At 45.7% G+C, this 19,023-nt stretch overlaps 1 protein-coding gene across 1 annotated transcript; it reads right to left on the reverse strand.

Annotated features, from left to right (window-relative positions):
* Nucleotides 1–10,784: 10,784 nt before the first annotated feature.
* LOC123409859 (36.4 kDa proline-rich protein-like) lies at nt 10,785–12,099 on the reverse strand. Its single transcript, XM_045102729.1, has one exon. The coding sequence runs from the start codon at nt 12,030–12,032 to the stop codon at nt 11,151–11,153; it is 882 nt and encodes a 293-aa protein (XP_044958664.1). The 5' UTR covers nt 12,033–12,099; the 3' UTR covers nt 10,785–11,150.
* Nucleotides 12,100–19,023: the final 6,924 nt, after the last annotated feature.

The raw sequence follows: 19,023 nt of genomic DNA on the forward strand, positions 1-19,023 counted from the left end.
TCATGCAATTTTACACGGTGCTGACTTAATCCAATTGCGACCTACTGCATATCACAGTACTTCCCCTCTGCAATTGGTACGTGGAAATCCTCCCAGCATTTCCCATCTGCGTAAGTTCGGATGTACTACGTACGTCCCAATCTCATCACCACAGCAGACATCCATGGGCCCACACAGGAAACTTGGGATCTATGTGGGGTACAAATCACCGTCGATTATCAAGTACCTGGAACCCCTTACTGGGGATCTATTCACAGCTCGTCACGCTGATTGCATTTTTGACGAGGAACATTTTCCGGCATTAGGGGGAGATTTCAAGTACCAGAAAGAATGCCCGGAAATTGATTGGAATGCCATTGCCATTTCAACCTCTGATCCACGTACTCAAGAGACCGAACTACAAGTTCGGAAAATTATTAATTTGCAACATCTTGCAAATAATCTACCAGATTCATTTACTGATCTAAAAGGTGTTACAAAATCCTTGATTCCAGCCAGGAATGCGCCCGAAAGAGTGGAGGTACCAACTAAAACCACTCAACTCCCTGTTCCTAAAAAGAGGGGGAGTAGTACGGCCGCTGACCCGGAACCTGCTTCTCGCAAGCAGCAAAGGAAAGAGAGGAGAAAACCCTCAAAATTAGTAAATGCAAGTCAACTCAACGTTGATGAACACCTTATGGGTAGTTTACATCCAGTAGAAGGGCAACCTTCACAACCCAGCTCCAGTGTGCACAAACTAGCTGGAACATCGGAACACCTAGACTCAATCGTATTGGGAAATAACGAAGAGTGTCTAGGGGTGCAAGAAATTTCCATCAACTATGTTGATTCTGGAGAATCATTTGACCGCAAGTCTACGACTGTCGACATATATTTTGCTGAAAAGATTGCAGATATCCTTATCACTGATCATGATCCAAAGTCTATCATCGAGTGCCAAAGGCGCTCCGACTGGCCTAAATGGAAGGATGCAATCCAAGCAGAAACTGCCTCGCTTAACAAAAGGAAGGTATTCACTGAAGCAATACCTACACCTCCCAATGTTTTCCCTGTGGGATTCAAATGGGTTTTCCTCCGGAAACGGAATGAGAACAATGAGGTGGTGAGATATAAAGCAAGGCTCGTAGCACAAGGTTTTACGCAGAAACCCGGCATTGATTTCAATGAGACATACTCTCCAGTAATGAGTGGAACAACTTTCCGATATCTTGTATCTATGGAAGTACAAAATCGTCTATCCATGCAGTTGATGGACGTCGTGACCGCATATCTTTACGGGTCACTAGATTCGGACATATATATGAAGGTTCCTGACGGTATCTCTGTCCCGAGTAACAATGCAAAACGCAACATATATTGTGTAAAGCTGAATAAGTCATTGTATGGCTTAAAACAGTCGGGACGGATGTGGTACAACCGACTAAGTGTGTTCCTTCTTCAGAAAGGTTACTCCAATAATGATGATTGCCCATGTGTCTTCATCAAGAAGTCCTCTACAGGATTTTGCATCATTTCTGTGTATGTTGATGATCTCAACATCATCGGCAATGCACCAGATATTGATAAAGCACACAATCACCTAAAGATGGAATCTGAGATGAAGGATTTGGGTCAAACCAAATTTTGCTTGGGTCTCCAACTCGAGCACCTTACCTCAGGAATAATGGTACACCAAGCTGCCTATATCCAGAAAATATTGGAGAAATTTAATATGGACAAATCCTACCCATCTAAAACTCCCATGGTGGTTCGATCTCTAGACGTAGAGAAAGATCCGTTCAGACCAAGGGATGATGGTGAAGAGATTTTGGGGCCCGAGGTTCCATATCTCAGTGCTGTTGGAGCGTTTATGTATCTTGCAAATTGCACAAGACCTGATATTGCATTTGCAGTAAATCTACTTGCTAGACACAGCGCAGCTCCCACCAAACGCCATTGGTCAGGAGTCAAGAATTTCTTTCGATATCTCCAAGGCACAAAGGATCTTGGTCTATTCTTTAAGTTCCAGGAAAAACTAGACTCTGGTATAATTGGATATACAGATGCTGGCTATTTATCTGATTCCCGTAATGTCAGACCGCAGACCAGCTTTGTGTTCCTACATGGTGGAACTGCTATATCATGGAAGTCTTCGAAACAGACCCTTGTTGCAACATCTACCAATCATTCTGAAATAATTGCTTTATATGAGGCATCACGTTAATGCACGTGGCTTCGCAGAATGATAAACCACATACAACAGTCATGTGGAATTGGTTCTATCGAATCACCTACCATTATCTATGAAGATAATGCGGCTTGTGTTGCACAGATGCAAACAGGATACATAAAGAGCAATATCACTAAGCATATTGCCCCTAATTTGTTTTATCCCCATGAACTCCAGAAAAGTGGTGAAATCAACATCTTGCAAGTCAAGTCATGTGATAATCTCGCTGATCTTTTCACAAAGTCTCTACCAGCTTCAACATTCCAGAAATACCTTCATGGAATTGGTATGCGACGGCTCCGAGATTTGCAAGAGTCAGGGGGAGTATCTTCTTGAACTGTTCCTGTTCAAAGCCTCATATTACACTCTTTTTCCTTTATGAGTTTACTCTAGAGGTTCTCATCAAGGTTTTTAATGAGGTAATATTAACATAAGAACACATGTCATACTATCTGTTTTCCCCACCGGGGTTTTTAGGAAAAGTATATACGACATATTTATTGTCCTCTTATTCTATGGATACATTTCATATGGAGTTAACGGAGGCAATAACCATCATATGCGGTATCATTTTCTCCTTATTTTCCCACAGGGTTTGAAGGAGTTTTAGCTGCATATACTACATCACTCCTTATATTTTTCCCACAGGGTTTTTGGAGGAGACTATTACAAGATGATGAACACGTTCAAGGACAAGTATAGATTAGGGGGAGTGTTAGAGTTTAATTAATTATGTAATTAATTAAGTTAATCCCTACTTGTAACCGCACGCACGATGCGGGAACCGACGTATGCGGGAACCGTCTTTCCCTGACATATAAAGTTCATCATCAAGAATAAAGTTGACAGTTGTTTTCATTTACATCTCTCTCTCATTTCAATCACAATATTTGGGAAGGTTGTAGAACCTTCCCCCAACAGGCTATTCTGTTGTTCCTTATTTTTTTGTTTTGTTTTTTTTTCTTTTTTCTTCCCTTTTCTATTTTCTTTCTGTCATTAGTTTCTCATATCTATTTTTCTTTTCTAAATTTGCAAAAATCATTTAAATTCGTTAAAAAATTTGTTACATTTTTTATTTTTTGTTTTCGTTTTCAATTTGAAAATATCTCTCAAATTTGTTAACATTTTTTTCAAATCATGACCAATTTTTGAAATCGTGAATAGATTTTTTGAAATTGCATACTTTTGGCTGATTGGACGAGGCATGGGCCGAGGCCATCGGGGATGCCCTTTAATGCAGAGGTGCGGCTGAGAGCGGCGCTCCTCCATCACGTGGCGTGGAGGCCGAGAGAACAACTCATCTTTGATGCGTCAGGACGATGAGAGGGCCTCCTCCTTAACGCAACGTCTGATTTGGATGCAGCGGTTGCCAGTGAGAGGGTGGAGGGGAGGCAGGCTCCGGCTTCACGCGGAGGAGCAGGTGCCACTAGGTTGTTGATGTAGAGGAGGGAGCGATGGAGCATCACCTCTATCTGCTTCTTGTACTCTTCGTTCGTGACGACGAACACCGGTACCGTCTGCTATTGCAGTTGGTCCTCCTCATTACTGTAAAAGTCGATGTGCTCCACCTTCTGCGAGGAGCCTCCCGACAATGAGGACTACACCCCCGAAATTCGTGGGTGGCGGCGTCAAGGTCCTCCAAGCGCTGCCTGCCATCCGGAAACAGGCACCTGCTAGCGCCGAGGCTCGTGACTTGCCCATCGTGAGAGTTGTGAAGGAAGAGGGGAGGGAAGGGGAAGGTTGTGCGGAGTGATGCGGCGAGTGTAATCTGGACGGCGTCCGAGCATGACTTAGGGCATCTCCAATAGTTTGTATGTAGTCTTGTTGGTAAAATTGTCCATGTCATCAACCAACAAAGGATCATACAACTACTTCAATTGTTGCATCTAAATTATCCAATAGAAGAAGAGAGAATAAATGTAATTGCTCTCTATGTAACAATGTAGCTTGTGAAAGAGATGTTGGTTAATCTACATACAGCTTTCATCTCTCTTTTCACTTATTTATTGCTACATCATCATATACCCTAGATGGTAAAGTTTATCAACAACTATCTTATTAAACATGGGAGATGCCCTTATAAAGCCACTGTTAGGCCATGCGAACGGTCGGTCGGCCACTTCAATGCATCGCAGCGGCCGACGTTGGTTCCTTGGGATGGTGTGTCCGCATTGAAGCTACGGCTCCCGAGAAGTCACATCGGTCAGGGGAGCCCTCCCGTCCGATCATATCACACGACATAAAAGCTGGCCACTGCATGCTCTGGGACGGCATATGGATCCGACGTGGTAAGCAACACGTGCATTGGCAGGAAATCATGGGAGAGGTGAATAGAGTTATTTGCTGGGACACGCCAGTCAGGAGCGGACGTGGCGGTGCTGCAGACACCCGCAAATGCTCCCGGTTTGTCTTCGGTTTGTAAGGAAAAGTGCATCTGAACTGCCAAGCGGACCGATAGAGGAACACGTTGCATGACAAAACTGTTGGGTAACGTAGTATAAATTTAAATTTTTCCTATGTTATATTCAGATCTTCTTATGGAGAGACCAGCAATGAGAGAGGGGAGGGTGCATCTTCATATTATTGAAGATCGCTAAGCGGAAACGTTGTTAGAACGCGGTTGATGGAGTCGTACTCGCGGCGATTCAGATCGCGGTGTGATTCCGATCTAGTGTCGAACCACGGCACCTCCGCGTTCAACACACGTGCAACCCGATGACGTCTCCCGCACCTTGATCCAGCAAAGAGGAGGGAGAGGTTGGGGAAGATCTCCGGCAGCACGACGGCGTGGTGTCGATGGAGAGACGAGGTCTCCCAGCAGTGCTTCGCCAAGCACGGTGGGAGAAGAGAAAGAAGAGAGACATGGATGCGCCGAGAGAGATGGAAAAACCGTGTTCTCAAAGGCCAAAACCCCCGCTATATATAGGGGGAAGGGAGGGTGGCGCCCCCTTTAGGCCTTGTTCGGTTCTTCCAAAATTGAAGGGGTTTGACGGGATTGGGAGGGATTAAATCCCCTGCAAGTCAAATTCCACCTCAATCCCCTCCAATCCTCTTCAATCCCCTCCTTGGTGGGATTAACCAAACAAGCCCTTAGGGTTTCCCACCCTAAAGGGGGGCGGCAGACCTAGATGGAAGAGGGGGTGGCGGCTAGGAAGGGGAGAGGGGGGTGGCGCACCCCTGGTGGGCCTTAGGCCCACCAGACTTAGGGTTTCCCCCCTTTCCCTCTCTAGGCGCCTTGGGCCCCTCGTGGGACGCGCACCAGCCCACTCTGGGATGGGTCCCTTCCACCTTTTGTCCCATGTCACCTTTTGGGGCTGGTGGCCCCTCCCGGTGGACCTCCGGAACCCTTTCGGGTGGTCCATACGAACAATACGATCTAGTGCTATGCTTAGGATTGGGTCTTGTCCATCACATCATTCTCCCAATGATGTGATCCTGTTATCAATGACATCTAATGTCCATGATCAGGAAACCATGATCATCTATTGATTAACGAGCTAGCCAACTAGAGGCTTACTAGGTACACATTCTGATCTATTTATTCACACATGTATTACTGTTTCCTGTTAATACAATTATAGCATGAACAATAGATGATTATCATGAACAAGGAAATATGATAATAACCATTTTATTATTGCCTCTAGGGCATATTTCCAACAAAAACACATCCGAACCGCGCGATCCGAACGTATGCGGACGATTTGAGGGTCCGTGTTACATATGACCTTAGGCCAACTCCAACACGATGAAACAGATGAACACACTTTTTGTCCGTTTGGGTCAGCCGCATAAACAAGGGCGTCCATTTGTGTCCCTGCGCTCATAGGTGCACCCAAGGTTTACACGCATTTCACACATTACATAATAATAGTTTAAATCTCGTTGTTCAAAAAACCATCTGATACAACGATTTATCATCCGGTTTATCGCTTATGGGGGGGGGGGGGGTTGACCGATAAGATTATGCCATATCTTCACTGTTTATCATTTGGACCGATTTGTCGTTGTGACAAGCAATTTATCGGGAATCTAGCGATCAACCGTGCCTATTTCTAGCAATAGGTTTGCAAAAAAAAAATATGTTTCTTTATGTTTTGTGGACCTTGTTATACAATATATACGGTTTTCCTATTTTGTTTCCTGTTATACGAGGATTCAAAGGCTAGGAATCATGGTAACACTTTTGTCCAATACTTTTTTGGTGTTGAATATAACGTATTTTAAGTTTGGGAATTTGGGATCTGCAAAAATATGATCGACTAATAGTCGGCCGAAAAATTGATTAATCGGTCAATTTCTGATTAATCTCTAATCTCCAGCTGACGCCGAAAAATTGATTAATCGGTCAATTTCTGATTAATCTCTAATCTCCAGCTGACCGAGATGCTAACGATAAGTGATTGTTGGAAATATGTCCTAGAGGCAATAATAAATTAGTTATTATTATATTTCTTTGTTCATGATAATCGTTTATTATCCATTCTATAATTGTATTGATTGGAAACACAATACTTGTGTGGATACATAGACAAAACACTGTCCCTAGTAACCCTCTAGTTGACTGGCTCGTTGATCAAAGATGGTCATGGTTTCCTGACCATAGGCAAGTGTTGTCACTTGATAACGGGATCACATCATTAGGAGAATCATGTGATGGACTAGACCCAAACTAATGTACGTAGCATGTTGATCGTGTCATTTTGTTGCTACTGTTTTTCTGCGTGTCAAGTATTTGTTCCTATGACCATGAGATCATATAACCCACTGGCACCGGAGGAATACCTTGTGTGTATCAAACGTCACAACGTAACTGGGTGGTTATAAAGATGCCCTACATGTATCTCCGAAGGTGTCCGTTGAGTTAGTATGGATCAAGACTGAGATTTGTCACTCCGTGTGACGGAGAGGTATCTCGGGGCCCACTCGGTAATACAACATCACATACATGCCTTGCAAGCAATGTGACTTAGTGTAAGTTGCGGGATCTTGTATTACGGAACGAGTAAAGAGACTTGTTGGTAAACGAGATTGAAATAGGTATGCGGATACTAACAATCGAATGTCGGGCAAGTAACATACCGAAGGACAAAGGGAATGACATACGGGATTATATGAATCCTTGCACTGAGGTTCAACCGATAAGATCTTCGAAGAATATGTAGGATCCAATATGGGCATCCAGGTCCCGCTATTGGATATTGACCGAGGAGTCCCTCGGGTCATGTCTACATAGTTCTTGAACCCGCAGGGTCTGCATAGTTAAGGTTCGACGTTGTTTTATGCGTATTTAAGTTATATGGTTGGTTACTGAATGTTGTTCGGAGTTCCGGATGAGATCACGGACGTCACGAGGGTTTCCGGACTGGTCCGGAGACGAAGATTGATATATAGGATGACCTCATTTGATTACCGGAAGGTTTTCGGAGTTACCCCTATGCGCAGGAGAAAGAAAAATCAAAGAGAAAAGGAACAAAAAAAGGGGAAGTGGGAAAGTGGAGAAGGACTCCACCTTCCAATCCTAGTTGGGGGAGGACTCCCCCCCCCCTTGGTTCGGCCGAACCCCCCTCCCCTCCCACCTATATATACGGAGGTTTTAGGGCTGATTTGAGACAACTTTGCCACGGCAGCCCGACCACATACCTCCACGGTTTTTCCTCTAGATCGCGTTTCTGCGGAGCTCGGGTGGAGCCTTGCTGAGATTAGATCACCACCAACCTCCGGAGCGCCGTCACGCTGCCGTAGAACTCATCTACCTCTCAGTCTCTCTTGCTGGATCAAGAAGGCTGAGATCATCGTCGAGCTGTACGTGTGCTGAACGCGGAGGTGTCGTCCGTTCGGCACTAGATCGGAGCGGATCGTGGGACGGATCGCGGGACAGTTTGTGGGACGGTTCGCGGGGCGGATCGAGGGACGTGAGGACGTTCCACTACATCAACCGCGTTTATTAAACGCTTGTGCTGTGCGATCTACAAGGGTACGTAGATCTGAAATCCCCCTCATAGATGGACATCACCATGATAGGTTTTCGTGCTCGTAGGAATTTTTTTTGTTTCCCATGCGACGTTCCCCAACAGTGATATCCTCAACATTGTTAAATCTAAACCTAAATTTAAAATATATTACATTGTATCCAGAAGTCTCAGTCATCGTCACGGTTAAATATACTTAAACTTGAATGAGAATACCCGAAAAAAAACTTGAACCGAAATAAACAAATTGTATACCTAGTCCTAGCCGTTGTCGACTTTCTCATCGTCGCTTTTTTCCAGGTTGAGGTCAACCACGGGTGGTCACTATCACGAGCGGGTGGAAGCACCTGTTGCGGCTCCGATGGTGGCGGAGGCGACAGTGACCCCGTCTCCGTGCCCATTCACGCGAGCGCCCGGAACAAATTGTTGTGTGCATGGCAACGTCGATGTACGCTATGAGGACTACCCTATGAGCGTCTGGTTCCGTGTCGGCTCCTCCTTCGCCTCCTCCTCCACCACCACCACCACCACTAGCACCTCCATCACATCCTCTAGCTCGGGAATGGAGACATCACCGGTGGCCGACAAAAGCAAGCTGCTTCGCCAAATCTTCCCACTCTTTGAACTCGTCGAGTTTGTAGTCCTCGAGCACCTTCTTCAAGACCACGTCCTCCTCGTCATCCATGAGCCAACCCATACGAGTGTTATAGCACCAACTCCATGGTTTTAAGATGGAATAAGAGCTTCGGGGGGCTCACACAACCACCACCGCCTAAACCAAGGCCAAAACATGTAGCGGCATCACGACCATGCACCGAACAACTTCACTTTTCTATCGGAACAAACACTATCTCAAAACATAGCCCAACATGATATGTGAATTAAAAAACTCATGAAAAACATAACTAAAGCCCAAACCAATGTAGATGCCAAAATGAGACAGTTGCCTGCAATAACATACATGAGAGAGAAAAGCTAATCCCACGAGTGAAGACCGTGGAGCGCGCCTTTAAACTGGTCATAGTGGAAGTGACATAGATAGTAACATAGATGCCCTATAAGCAAAAAATAATAATGTGTCAAGTATTTAATGATAAGAGAGACAAATAGAATAACATAATATGTTACCATAACATAACGCTTCCCAATTCAAAATGGCTCTACAAATTAATAAATAGAAACATGTATGCTACCATATCTATATTACTATTCATTGTGAAGGTAGTAACAGTCTAAGTTACTCTCCACTATGACTAGCCTTAGCTTCAAGAGCTAGTACGGTGAGGAAAACAATGACATGTGCTAATGGTGAATTGAGGACAACACTGACTTGGGAGTTGTGCTTATTGCTTAATTTATGGCTGGTTGTAACTTGAACTCATGAATTTAGAGTTTGTTTCTGAGCAATTGAAACTTCCACAATTCATTGTTGGTTGCATTTGAACTTGTGCAATTTTCAAAACTGTACTTGTGATGTGATATATAGAGAAATATTGGTTTGAACTTGGCAAATATATATATGTTGTTCAAATGGCATGTCTAGTGGGTAATCTCTCCAGTTCTTCGAAGAGTCATCTCATCAACCTATCCATCTCTCATCCTTTCAATCAAACATAAAATTGGCTATCCCTAACTACTTACTCTCCTCAGAACCAAATGTAAAAAATGACTATCCTAACCAGCTCGATGGGATACCCACAACCACCCAAACCAATCTCTTAAACCGAACTCACCCTAAACAGTCTACTATACCACATTTTTGGTTTGCCCACACTCAGCACCCGGCTCCCCCAACATTGGCTTCGCTGCTTCGCCTGCTACCTATTATCTAGGTCCTGATTTATCCACCCCGATCGTATTCTGTGCTAAATTCAACAATATGTTTTCTATTACATGCTCACATTTTTTTGAAATCTAAAATCAAATTTTGACATAAAATATAAAAAAGGACCAATAAACCAGGACGGAGGTAGTAGCCGCCGAGACGTGAGCAAAGCACGGATCATCGTTTCACTTACATGGACATGTCACTGAGTTTCCCTACAGAATCTTATCAGTGACCATTGAGATGCACCTTCTTGCTGAAAGAAAAGAACCCTCACAAAATCTTTACTTGCATCTTGCAATCTTGCATGCACGTTAAACTCGAATTAAACGTAGTACCCTCAAGCCAGCTAGCTGCCGCATCCATGCAGACGACGAGGTGCAGCAAGTCAAGTCTGCATCCACTAGCTAGCAAGGCAGTCACATGCCACACCGGACAAAACGCAGGCACAGTAAGATAACCCAGTGGTCTGATCGCTAGCTGGTCTGGTCTGCTCATGGATGCTCGGACTCGTTTCTTCACGGGTGGCATGGCGCCAAAGGGACACATGCTCGCCACGCACTTTTGCGCCTATCCTTGCGCTCCGCCGCAGAGCATGTCGCAGCCGTCCGGCCGTCCGTACGTTCGTGACCAGATCTCACACAAGATCCTCTTGCTACGATGCAAATTACCACTGACATTAAAAGGTAGTATATATAATCCGTGCATGCATTGCATTGCATGCACCAACGTATTCCTAGTAAGCATCCATGTCCAATCAAATCACGACTAGTCATTCTGGGACAACTCTGAGAATTATTCATGGCATGGAATCTTACTACTGTTTGCTGGATTAGCCAATCAATTGGTCATCAGTTGTGACCATCACAATTAACTAATAGAACACACACCGATTATCACCTCCTGCATCGATCAAACCACAACACACAGACCTATAATAGGCTAATATAACCAAACACAAAAAGGAAACCACAAGAAATGACGAAACATAGACACCCATCGATCCGTTCTTTGGTGATCGATCTCTTTCTTCTTCTTGCTCGCTACTAGCGCTAGCTACTTGGCGACGACGTTTGACATCCTCTCATGTCGATGCATGAATCCATCTCCAAGTACACTGGTTCACCGAGGTTAATTAGCTCGACTAGATGGAGCAGGTGTAGCTGGGGGGAGGGGTCTTGCCGCAGGTGAGGAGGAGCTGGAGGGCGAGGGGCAGGACGAGGTTGATGTTGAGGAGCTTGAGCCGGATGGTGGTGCACAGGCACACCGCCGCCTCCAGCTCCACCAGACCCTGCAGCAGCGGGCAGCACTTGTTCACCACCGGGTCGCCGAGGCCCACGTGCACCAGCCCGCCCAGCAGGTCCACGCACGCCCCGATCTTCAGCGAGTCCACCGGGCACGTCTGCGCCGCGGGCGTCGCCGGCGGTGGCGGAGGGCACGGCGTGTTCACCGGTGGCGACGGGTACGTGACCGGCGGGTTGGTCACCGGAGGCGAAGGGTACGTGACCGGAGGGGCAGTCACGGGTGGCGCAGGATAGGTGACCGGAGGGGCGGTCACCGGTGGCGCGGGGTAGGTGACCGGCGGTGCGGTCACCGGTGGCGCGGGGTAGGTGACCGGCGGTGCGGTGACTGGCGGCGTGGGGTAGGTCACCGGCGGCCCGACGACGACGGGCGGGCCGTAGACCGGCGGGCGTGTGACGGGGCCCTTGGGCGGGCCGTAGACCGGCGGGCGGGGGACGTGGCCCTTCGGCGGGCCGACGACCGGCGGGCGCGGGAGGTGGCCCTTCGGCGGGCCGACGACCGGCGGGCGCGGGAGGTGGCCCTTGGGCGCCGGCGACGGGTAGGTAGGGCCCTTGGGTCCCGGCTTGGGGCCCTTGGTGGGGGGCTTGGTCTTGGGCGGGTGGGAAGGCTTGGGGGCCTTGGGGTTGTCGCAGTCGCAGTCGATGGCGGGCGCCGCGACGGCGGTGGTGAGGAGCAGGAGGAGGGTCAGCAGGAGCGGACCGAGCTTCTTCGTGCTCGCCGCCATGGCTGCAAGCTGGTGGTAGTGGTGGTGGACAGGAGGAGTGGATTGATGAGTGCTTCTAGGGTTTGTGAGCAGTGTGGTTTTATAGAGCGAGCTAGGGCATGGAGGCTCCTGATCCCTACGGTGGCTAGGGTTTTCAATTTGTGCATTTGACTGGGTAACTTACGGTGGACTGTGATGTGTTGCTCGAAGATTCAACCCCCACGGGAGCAAATTATCTTAGTTACCTCCAAACGGAAAATGAGACTTTCCACTTCCAAGTCCTGTAGTGTGGAGCTTGAAAATATAAAGAGTAATGCTACATCTACAAAGGTTTGCTTAAAGATTTTACGTACAAACTTGTGTAGAATTGTAATTGGTCATTGGGGGATGAGAGGCCCCACCCCCACTGAAAATCAGGGGGAGAGAAGAATTAGTTTTTTGTAGGTGTAGCACTATTGAAATATAAAGAGTAATGCTACATCCACAAATGCTTACTTAAAGATTTTACGTACAAACTGCAATTGGTCATTGGGGGATGAGAGGCCCCATCCCCATTGAAAATCAAGGGAAAAAAGAAGAATTAGTTTGAAAGGTTAAGTAAGCCTTTGTAAGTTTTTGTAGGTGTAGCACTATTGAAATATAAATTATGGTAGTTACATTCTTGGACAGTTACACTACCAGACTATTCCCCTATGCGGACCGCCCCTGGCCGGCCGACGGGTGCCGTCGACGTAGAATACGTCAGCGTAGTTGTGTCAGACCGTCGGCATAGGGGTCTATGTCGACGGCTTTCGTATGGTCGTGGGCATAGTTTGACCCTCGACGCTTTTTTCACGAGACGGCCGTAGACGGCGCCATCACTGCGTCGTCGGTGCCGCAGGGTGAAATGTGGTGCAGATATGCCGACGGCCATGTGGGCACACATGTAAGCCGACGCCAGGCCGTCGGCATAGGGGGGGGGGGCAGTCTAAGCCGACGGCCTGGCCGTCGGTATAGTTCTGCTCTGTTGTTTTATATTTCCTGTTTCGTCCATTTCATTCACATTCAACACACAAATATGATAAATATAACAGATATGACATTAAAACTCAAGATCATCATCTATGTTCAAACCACAAATATGACAGATCACACCAAGATCATCATTGGCGAAACTTAGTGAACACAAGCACCATCATCTTCATCTAAAGAACGGAACATGAAAAGTATGATATTATAATGAACACAAGTTTGAGACACAAGCATCATCATCGCCATCACCATCGACATCAGCCAAGAAAGCCAGAACTCGACGAAGCAGGAGTCGAGCCACTACTCCCCTAAATGTTTGAGAAGAGATTGTAATGGTAAATATGATATGATAGTGTTGAATGAATGAGAGCTAGTTTGTCAATACTTAGGCAAATGTACTAACCGGAGTCTGACTGCCTAGTGCCACCCATTCATCGAACATGGGCACGTGTGGGGGTTCTCCAGCAGGTGGTGGTGGGGGTCCCATTTGTGGTGGATCCGTGCGGTTATTCCAAGACGCCAACATAGCCTGGATGTTAGTTAACCAAGCAAACCAGAAGGTCACAGGGAATGAAAGTGCAAGTTTTAGCTTGATTTTAAGGGGGCAAAACTAACCGTCATCATCTCACAGTTGTAATCCTCGTTTTCCTTCACTCGTTTCAAGTACTTCCGCACCTCGAGATTCCTAAGATCGACAAAGGCCTTGTATGCCTACAAAATTTAGGTTGTTTGTAAGTGGGCAATGCTGAAAAAAACTCAGAAAGTGAGAAAGAAACATGATAAGGGGGAAATACTTACATCATACTGGCGGGCTAAGGGAGGTTGCGAACGGCCCGTACTGGTGCACGGGCTCGGGTTGGTAGCCCGAAGCCGTGTGTAAGAGACTGAAGGGGTGATCAAGCCATCGAAACACGGGTAGCGGCCATGGGCCTTCCCCTGGATGGACACCATCGTCGTGTCGTCAATCTGAGACTCGACCACGTCAGGAGCATCCAGACCAGGCGGATGCAACCTCTCAAACTGCTGCTTGTAGAACTCCAGGTGCTCCTCGGTATTGCCATAGTACTCGCTCTCGCCTTCCTCGGATTCAGGCCTAGCACGGGCCAGCTTCCATGACTCCATGTATGAGAGTGGCATCTTCAACTTGTCCTCCGCAACGTGAGACATAAGTTAGCCATGCATAAGAACATGTCGGTAGCTGTAAAAAGAAGAACAAAAATGCACCATGCATATAGATATACCTTCATGGCCTTGAAGCCCCAGTGATTCGTGTTTCCTTGGCCGTGTGTCCCGTCTTTTCCACGGTTAGCCCAGGTCGTGCTGCTCTTGGCAGCAAACTCTGCATCCTTGTCAAGCCACCTATCCACCAACCTAGCTCATCCCTCATCCTTTCCAAAGCACAATTTAGGAATAACTAAAAAATGGAAGCATGGCATGTCAACACAGAACAATGAAATTGACTGCTTATACGTTGGAATGAAAAGTGTCTAATACTCACTTCATGTACTGCTCCCTATTCAAGGAAAGTCGTTTCTTCTGCGCTTCACTTTTGATCATCTTTTGATTAAGGTACGTGTGGTAGTAGTGCGAGACGGCAACCCAGCACACCTCGTACTACAACTGACGAGCTTTCTTCTACGCAGCCGCCAGCAAGACCACATCAGCTCTGGCCTTGTGCTCGTCAAGAACTCTATAGAATTGATGCAATCATGCATAAAACCATAAGTAAACAAGGCATGAGTTTAGTTATTCAATGATAAACTATGAACGAAACTGAAGACAAGTGATTCAGAAGAGAAATTACCCAAAATTTAGTGATCACGGCATTAGCGTCCGTCCCTTACTCCGCGAGGCTGGAAGCCTCGTAGTGGGCCCATCTCGTGGCGAAAACCCACAGCTCCAGGTCCCTGTCTGGCCGCGGGCAGAATAAGCCCAGCCAAAACTCCTTCAACAAGACAGTGATAAGGCCGTTCGGTTTACGGCCCTTTCCATGAAAGATCCAGTTGCCGCAAAAGAATCAAAGAATTGGCATGTGTACAATAAGAAAATGTTGTCATGTGTTCGAAATATGATTGAGAGGCACTTACTCTATCCCTGCGGGTTTAATGAGCAACTTGTTCGCCTCAATAGAAGGTGGTGTAGGTAGTTCTACAATACCACGCAGCCACCCCTTCGGAGCACCCAACGGCAAGTCACCCCACAACTCGGCAACAACCTCCCCTCCACCACCCTCCTCCCCACCCTCCTCCTCACTCTCCTCCTCCTCGCACTCCTCCTCCTCGACCTCCTCCTCCTTAGGAACCTCCTCCTCCTCCTCAGACTCACAAGGTGCCTCATTATAGGAGGACATCGAAGAAGACCCCCTATTTCGGACACGACCCGGAATTTTTTGAGCCGGGTGCCTCTCCCACCACCCCCTCCTCCTCTAGGGGATCTCCCCCACCCCCTCCTCCTCTAGGGTCTCCTCCCCCGACCCCTCGACCTCCATGTGAGGTGTCATCCTCGTATAGTCGGGGGGAACCTTGTGGACTCGTCCACTCTGAGTAAGTCCTTTGAATTCGCTGAGGAAACCGGCGCCGCTAGACTTGACCATGATTAGCAAACCTGCATTGAGAAGAGAATACACAATTAGTAAGGATATCAAATAAACAAGCATACAGAAAAGAACATTAATAACAGAAGAGCACATCATGCATATCGAAAAGAACATTAATAACAAAAGTCCACATTAAGCATACAGAAAAGAACATTAATAACATAAGAGCACATTAAGTGTAGTATTGTAATCTACCTCAATCATCATTAAAAGAACTTACATTTTCTAGAACCCATATGAATCATCACTATTGTAATCTATTTGTCGACTGGTCTCACCATCACTATCACGCATATCTTCTTCGTTGTCTCACGGAGGTGGAGGCTCTTCCTCATCGTCATCGTCTTCATTTAGCTTTTCAAGCTTTATTATGTCTGTTTGATTCACAATTGCATCACCATCAATCTGTGCATCGTCATCGTTTGGATCTAGGTCAACATAACCCAACTCATCATCATCCTTGTTTCGGACCACGTCACCATGTTGCTCTTGAAAGAACACTCCCTCGTATGTCATGGGATTTATGTTGCAGTAATCATCATCGTTCGGGTCCGGTAGCTTACCATGTGGCGACACCTTGAACACAACTTGCCAACCTTTTAGGTACTCTTTCTGGCATGGGTAAGGCAGATAATATACTTGTGTGGCCTGGGTAGCCGCGATAAAGATATCAGCTTCGGCATAGACGGTCGATGGTTTAACTTCAACTAAACCAACAGAAGGCGTATGTCTCAAACCCTTTTTGGGGTCGAACCATCGGCATTTGAACATAGTGAGACTTAGGGGTTCACGACCACGATTGAATGTAAGCTCGTATATTTTTCCTACCCTTCTATAGTATTCTACTTTATTATCTCCTTCGGTGAAGACTCCGGTATTTATAGTTTTCGGATCAGGCCGAGTGTTCTGGTGCTCCTCTGTATGGAAGCGATACCCATTCACATCATACTTTGACCATGTCATGACCCGACTGTTAAAGCCCATGGAAACCCATCTCAATTCTTCATCCATTGATGTGTTCGTATCTTTTCCCTGCAAGTTGAATTAAAATATAGGGTGCATTAGTTTAATTGGAATTGTAGGGTGGACTCGATAATAGGGAAGTGTGAAAAATTACTTTCTCCATGAACCACGCAACAATTTTTTTCCTTCCATCGGCACCCTTTTGGAGAAGAGCAGGTGCCTCCGCTTCAGTAGGAGGCAGCATTCCCGTCCACTCTTCATCAACGAACCGAATAAAATAAGAAAAGCGGTGTTAGAACGAGGCAAAGTGAACATACGAATTGACTAAAAGAATGGTGCAAAGGTATTACCTCATCCACTCATCCTCAACTTCCTTGATGTTGTGCAAGATATAGAACATGACATCCTCCCACTCATCTTGTCGCATGATATAAGGTGTCGTGCATCCAGCCCTGCCACCTTGCCCACTGAATAGAGGGAGCTTGGTTTTATACTTGGGTTCTTCTGTATTGTATCGAGACACCTTATTGTGCAGCGTGGGAACATGGTTCAGATAGTACGATGTCATGAGGTCTGCCACCTCCTCTAGGATAACTGCCTCAGCTATGGAAGCTTCAATCGTTGCTTTGTTTCCAAATTTTTGTCTCAGATGCTTGTTCTGTCTCTCAGGGCCGTACTGGCAACGATTTTGCATAGGGCCCCCCAACAATACCTCGTTCGGGAGGTGCAAAATCAGATGTGTCACCGGAGTAAAGAAGCCCGGCGGGAAGATCTTCTCTAGTTTGCATATCAACTCTGGCGCCTTTTTAGTCTTTGTTTGCTAAGTTTCATAGACTTGTGGCTGAATTCGAGGTGGTACACCTAGAACTGATGAAGGTGATCATCTATGACAAGAAATGAGTTGATGTGATATACAAAGAGTGTGGCGATAAGAAGTTGTTTAAGAAGGTTTGTGAGCCTTATAACTAGGTGATCTTTTATCAGTTTTACCTATTCTAGGTATTTTGTTGGCATGCTTATGAGGGTCTCGCTTGTTGATACCCAAAACATGACTTCTGTGTTGAACTACCATGAGTCTTTTGTGAACTGTTTTTTTAGGTATGGTCTTTCGCTACGATAGTTAAATTGATTGTATGGCCATAAACTTTGCATGATCATGAACTTATAAGAATTATTCATCCAAGTTTTGGGAAGGCATCTGAGTGGTACTATTGACACTGATAGAAGGGTGCACCTCACATAATCCTTGCTTGATATTATCCTCACACAATCTCTGGCTAACTCTGTCAGAGCCTCCAGGCCGATCATTTACAGACTGGGCCGCGGATCAAAGCGTTAACCCACGTTGGTACTCCTGTATGAGTTGTTGGATTTCCCTAAAGAGGAAGGATAATATAGCACAACAACAGAAATTATTTCCTTTAGTTAAGAACTAAGCTTTATCGAACCAGTAGGAGGAACCATAGTAACAACTATAACAGTATGTGCACACAAACAAAATAATTGCTTGCACCCAACAAAAGAGAGGGGGTCATCGATCCATGCCAATTACACTCCCCTTGTTCTTGCCAATTACAAGATTAAGCGATAGTGATAGCAAAATAGTAATAATAATTTTAGGATCTAGAAATTTAATTGGCAATGGAACCAAGGATCATAGGTTAATTCCCTTGTGGAATCTCTCTCGAAAGGTAAACAAATTAATGTTGTGCAATTGACATAATTACACATAGTTATGAAAATCAACAATGGTATAAACATTACAAAAGAAATATATCTGTTATAAGTAGATCGCTAAATTTACTAACGTCTGCTACTATTACTCCATGCCAAGACCGCTATTCAGCATGTATCTCAAAGTATTAAGTCATAATAAATAGAGTAATGTAATAGGCAAGATGACATAATGTAGACAAAGTATGATCGATCAATATGATTAAACCAAATCATTTTATCCATAGTACTAAACAAAAAAGTATTTGCCCTTATCCTTTCTGTCACTCGATGGTATCACTGCAAGGTTGAACCTACTACAAAGAGCCTCTTCTGCCAAAGATAAACCAAACTTGGCGGAAGTATACCGATGGATCAGAGAGAATACAAAGCTATAAATTACGCAGTAGTAAGCTCAAGAACTCAGAATATATCAATGAATAATATAATTATAGACCCACAATTCAACATATCCCAACAAACACATCGCAAAAGATTACATCGGATATCATTGTATTGAATATTAAAAGAGAGAGAACAAACAATCTAGTTATAGCTATGGACCCATAGTTCATGTCGGAACTACTCACACATCATCATGGAGAAAATAAGGTTGATGAAAATGGCCTCCCCAATGACCCCCCCCCCCCTTAGGCAGAGTACCAAAAAGGGGCTCAAGGTGGGACCACCGTGGAACAGATGCTTGCGATGATGATAAAATTGTTTTGG

Source organism: Hordeum vulgare, chromosome 7H (genome assembly GCF_904849725.1).
Source record: "Hordeum vulgare subsp. vulgare chromosome 7H, MorexV3_pseudomolecules_assembly, whole genome shotgun sequence".
NCBI classification, from domain to species: Eukaryota; Viridiplantae; Streptophyta; class Magnoliopsida; order Poales; family Poaceae; genus Hordeum; species Hordeum vulgare.